Here is a 5,492-nt window from a genome sequence, read left to right as displayed (position 1 = left end):
TAATTTCAAATTTTGATGTTTAAACAAATAAAAATATATAATAGTAATATTATTTATTTAATTATATTTAGTAGTTATAGGAAAGAGATACAAATATTATTTAGACTCATTCAATTCAAATTAAATAAGTCTTAAAAAAAGTACATTATAATTATTTACCAATAATTTTTAATTTTTTTACTTCTTTTATTTAAATGAAATTATTTAAGTTATTCTGCAAAAAAAAAAAATAATATTAATATATATCCAAAAAACTATTTAAATAAATAAAATAATTTAATTATTGAGAAAATGAGTGAAAATATAATAAATTATTAAAAAGTTAGTCATATTAACATCAAGTTATCTTAATAAATTCAAAAATTATTCATATAATATATCATAACATGGCCATCCATAAACAAAATTATAATTAATTTAAATAATTTGAATCCTAACAAAATCTGAGAACATCCCTTTAAATCACTTTTCTAATTGAATCTCATTGAGTTTGAAAAAAAATAAAAAAATATATTTAATTAAATTATATTTTAGAATATTCGCTTATCCCAATAAATAAATATATTAAAGATATTATTTTTCCTATTTTTATTTTTTTAATTAAATTACTAATTACATTAAGGGTCTGTTTGCTTACTACATTCTACAACTTCATTTGTAAGCTAAATATCTTCATTTATTATAATCCAATTTCCTTCATTCCAAACGAATCCGTCATCACAAGAACAAATGGCGGCACCATTACTGTTCAGGGCGATTCCTATCCTTCGTCTACGGTTACATCACAATCGTGTCGACATCAGTACTCTCAATCTCCGGCAACGTTTCTCCGATGTCGAAACCACCGAGGATTCATCGTACGGCGGTCGGAGTAAGGCGTCGCTGAACGCCACCAAAGATCCACTTAACTACTCGGAATATGAAACTTCCGATTATCGTAAATGGAAAAACGAAGAAGAGAAAATCCTCAGAGATATTGAACCTATTACCTTTCTTGCGAAGGAAATTATACACTCCAACAGGTTCAATTTTCTTTCTTTCTCTAGGTTAAAGATGTGATCTTTTGATGTTCTTTGTTTATGATCTCTTGTAAAGAAAAACCCACTAACTATAAATTGAAAATATGGTTAATTGTGTATGAAACTAGACTATTTATTTGACTGATTAAATAATGAAAACCCTGAATTTCAAATTCTTTCATCATATAATCCTTAAATGTGTGTTAATCATGTTCTCACCATTTCCACTGAAAATAAAGATCATCCATATACATGCTTATAGATAGAAGAATATCATTTAGGTTTGTTTTAACAAAAATAGTGTGGGTTCAGATCAGATGGGCACCTTTCAAAATTCAAAGGATCCAATGTGGTTTAAGGCCATACAAGACCTTTTTTAGCTAGTAGACTTTGTGATTTTCTCACTTTTTCTTTAACCCTTTGTGGTTGATCTAACAAAGGCTTTCTCTGTCAAATTTCCATGGAGAAATGCAGTTTTGGTTTGTCATAGCGATCACCATCAAAGTGTGGAATTTTTGTAAGGTTGTTGTCACTCTTCTCATCTCCCATTTTCTATATCAAGCTTATATGTCTTGCCCTTACTCACTCGTGTTTGATTCTGGTTTAGAGGATCTGTTACCAATTGTAAAGAAATGATATGTTGTTTCAAAACTGAGTAATTCATTAAGCGAAGCTTTGAGCTTTTAAATAGCCATTACATCTTGAAACTGAAATACTAAAAGAAAGAAACAGCAGGAGATAACTAACCACCTACCTGCTGAAAATCAGAACCTACTAACTAACAATTGAAAATATAATTTCATTTAACCAGAGTTTATTCTCTTGGGTAAGCTAGCGTAACCCCAAAGTCATGATCATTGATCTCTTAGGCAAAACTCTTTCCATTTGAGCTATCCTAGTTGGTTATATGTTTAACTAAGTATTAAACAGAGACTCTTTATTTAACTAATTCAACAATGAAAACCCATACTTTTGACTGCTTCAACACAAAAACCATTGTATTGGAGAACTGCAGTGTACAATGCAATTCAACTTGCACTTATTACTTAATCTAAACGATTAAGTGATTAAAGGAATGAAGTTTATCAAATTCGATAATTGTTATTTAAGTTAAAGATTCTAGCTTAATTGGATAAGTTATGAATGACTTAACTCGGTAATATAGGATTGTGCGAAAGTCAACATTAACACTTTAAAATTAAGTAAATTACGTCATTATAAGTGCAAAATAGTTTTTGAAGTAATTTTTTGACATTAGTTAGACGTCTTATCAAATCAATTTATACAGTTAAATTTATGTATTTAAAATTTAGGTTTTTTCATTTGTTTTTTCCTGCATTTATTTTGTAGGGACTTGACTCATTGTACAGTTAAAATTCAGTATTCTAACACTATTAACACTTAATTTTCATTTTTATCAAACGCAATCATTGTCTTAGGATTCCTTTGATGGATTTTCCTGTCTTTGTATACCATTGAGTAATCCACACACTCAATGTATGGAAAACGATTGTGGCATGCTATAATAATATTCAAGGTAGAAGTTGTAATCTTTTGTCCAAAGAATAAGGGAGTCAACTCATTAACGCATCAATTTAGTCGCCTGTGTTGATTGGGAAAATCTGAGACTGACTTGTTCATCAATTTCTTTGTTTTCTTAATCTGTTGGATTGTTTTTGCTGATAGTTTGTGATAATACTCAGCTTTGTTGGGTATCCTTTATTTTTATTTCCATTTATTAAAAGATGACTGAAGCCTCATTTAACTCAGTTGGTAGAGAACACAAGGCTCATGCCTACAAGGTTGTGGGCCTTTTCAAAATTTAATAAAGAGTTTGTTTACACATGCTTAAAATTTTTCAAACCGACATAAAAATGGTTATTTTCTTGCAGGTACATGGATGGTGAGCGGCTCACAAGTGAAGATGAGAGTGTTGTGGTAGAGAAGCTTCTAGCTTACCATCCTCATTCTAAAGACAAAATTGGATGTGGACTAGATTCTATTATGGTCAGTGTTTTGGCCTGTGAAAATTTGGTTCAATCTTATACTTAAATTTAACTTGGGGTTTTGGCATATTGCAAAAATGTGTAAAAATGTGCAGGTGGATAGGCACCCTCAATTTAGACATTCGAGGTGTTTGTTTGTGGTGAGAAGAGACGGCGGTTGGATAGATTTCTCCTACCAGAAGTGTCTTCGAGCGTATATACGAGAGATGTACCCGTCTTATGCAGATAGATTTATTAAAGAACATTTTAAGAGAGGAATTAGTAGTGGTTGATGAAATTTTATATCCCCGACTACTCTATTGCATGTGGGATAAGAACATCCCTTTGAAATGTTGTTCAAAAATCAATAAAAACAAATCATTTTTCAAAATCGATTTGATTCTTGTGGTGGTTTTTCAATTTGGAAAAATTGGAAACACTTATTGTTTTTACACTCTTTTTTATTGTTTGTTTCAAATACTATTTTCTCAAAATAATTTAACTTTTCATCAAACAAAAAAAAAAATTGGAAAAATTGGAAACACTTATTGTTTTTACACTCTTTTTTATTGTTTGTTTCAAATACTGTTTTCTCGAAATAATTTAACTTTTCATCAAACAAAACATATTTTCCAATAAAATCATATTTTGAAGGTGCAAAAATGAAATACTTTAGCATCAAATTAAACTTTAAAGTGGGTTAAAAACTTATTAACAATTCATACATTTCAATAATTGATCAAATTTTGATTCCCACATGAATCAAATATTGTGTCATCAATCATATGTTAACTAGACCCAAAAGTGATCAAATCAATATTAATTGATATCATGAATGTGCAAGAAAATTAAATGCTAATTATGGTTGGTTTAATATCACTTTTCAATTGGTCCCTACTTTACAAGATGATGACATGAAAAAAAAAAAAAAACTTTTTTTAATAGTTTTTTAAGTTATTTGTGACAATAGAATATATGAATAATGTCAATTGGTCAAATCATCAAATACAACCGTGGATTTAAAAAGAAAATCTTCTTGGATGATTTGGAATGCCTTTTAAATGAAATTGTAAGGACATTTTTTAACTCTTTTGACTAGCCAGGCCGTATGATCAATCAGATCATGATTTTGAGACTTTCTGATATCTTCCGTATCATCTATTATTAATTTGATTTGGGTTTTGGGTAAATAAAAAAAAATACTCAAAAGAAATTAATAAAATATGTGACAAAACAATGTTTAAAACCCACAAAGTCACAACCCAAAAAATATATGAAAAAAATTAAATTAATTCCCTTAAAGTTCAAACTTCCCCCGGTTCTGAATTGGGCACTTTGGATTCGATGCCCTCCAATGGGACTTGTTCTTCTGGTCCATCATTTCGACTTGCCTCTTCAATCATTTTACAACACTCTTCCAACTTATCCTATACAAAATAAATTACATCATTTAATGTCATTTCATTCAAATATCTATCTATAATTTAAATTACTGTTTTCTTACTAACATTTTGGATTTCAAGGGTGCTAAAGATGTGAGGTTCATGATCATCCGCAACCATAGATATCTTTGTTCCATTAGGATTCACCAATTTCGCAATGGCTGCAGCCACGATCGACGGTGGATACCCCATAAACCTCCAATCTAATCGTAACCGACAATAAATTGTTAGTCATATCAATTTTATTAATCATTACAAAATAAAAAAAACACATTGTTACCGGTAATGAAGGAGAAGAGTAGACACACGCATCTCTCGAGATATTCATTAGCCAGATAATTCGACGATGTTTCTAACCGTTTTACAATACAACAAAGAAATGAAATCGGTGTAACCGGATTCATTTTCCATTGTAACTTCGACAAGACAAGAAGCTCCATTCTCTTAACCGTTTTTGAATCAAAAATAAGATAACTCTCGTCCACCTTTATTATAATTAATTAAAATTTATATAACAAATAAATAAATAAAAATATAAAAAGTGATATATTATTATTATTACTTACTTGGAAATTGGTCAAACCAGGAAAACGGTCTTCTTCCATTTTAGCCGCAAGAGTAAGACATGCCACGGCGGCGAGTTGTGGGACCCACGGTCGATTCTTCTCAAACATTTTTGTGTTTATTAATTCGTCGAAGTAATTAACGGCGACGGCGGCGGTGGCGGCGGAGAATGAATGATGTTTGTTAGCCTTGAGAATCCAGACGACGGATTCACGTCTTGCTCCGGCGAGAAATGGGTCGTTTTCTATAACAGAAGTGTTTGGAAAATGTTGATCATTTTCTATTTCTTTTGTTAGTAAAGAAATCAAAGCTTCTTCTTCCGATAATGGATCTATTTGATTAGATAAAGATGGATGAATCGGTTTCTTCTTGTTTGAAACAGAAATGTTTTGTTTTTCCTCGTCATTTCTCGGTGATCGGTCGTCGGCGGCGGCGGTATCGGCGGTGGCGGCCATCTTTTCGGAGAGAGAAAGTTCTTTCGT

At 30.7% G+C, this 5,492-nt stretch overlaps 1 protein-coding gene across 1 annotated transcript; it reads left to right on the top strand.

The window, feature by feature from the left end:
• The first annotated feature begins 684 nt into the window (after positions 1-684).
• LOC124909673 (protein DCL homolog, chloroplastic) lies at positions 685-3,306 on the top strand. The gene is made up of 3 exons (XM_047450330.1): positions 685-1,022; positions 2,912-3,026; positions 3,121-3,306. Exons 1-3 carry the CDS (start codon positions 730-732, stop codon positions 3,295-3,297), a joined length of 585 nt encoding a protein of 194 aa, XP_047306286.1. The 5' UTR covers positions 685-729; the 3' UTR covers positions 3,298-3,306.
• The last annotated feature ends 2,186 nt before the right edge of the window (positions 3,307-5,492 follow it).

Source organism: Impatiens glandulifera, chromosome 1 (assembly GCF_907164915.1).
Source record: "Impatiens glandulifera chromosome 1, dImpGla2.1, whole genome shotgun sequence".
NCBI classification, from domain to species: Eukaryota; Viridiplantae; Streptophyta; class Magnoliopsida; order Ericales; family Balsaminaceae; genus Impatiens; species Impatiens glandulifera.
This window is presented reverse-complemented; position numbering and strand designations above follow the sequence as displayed.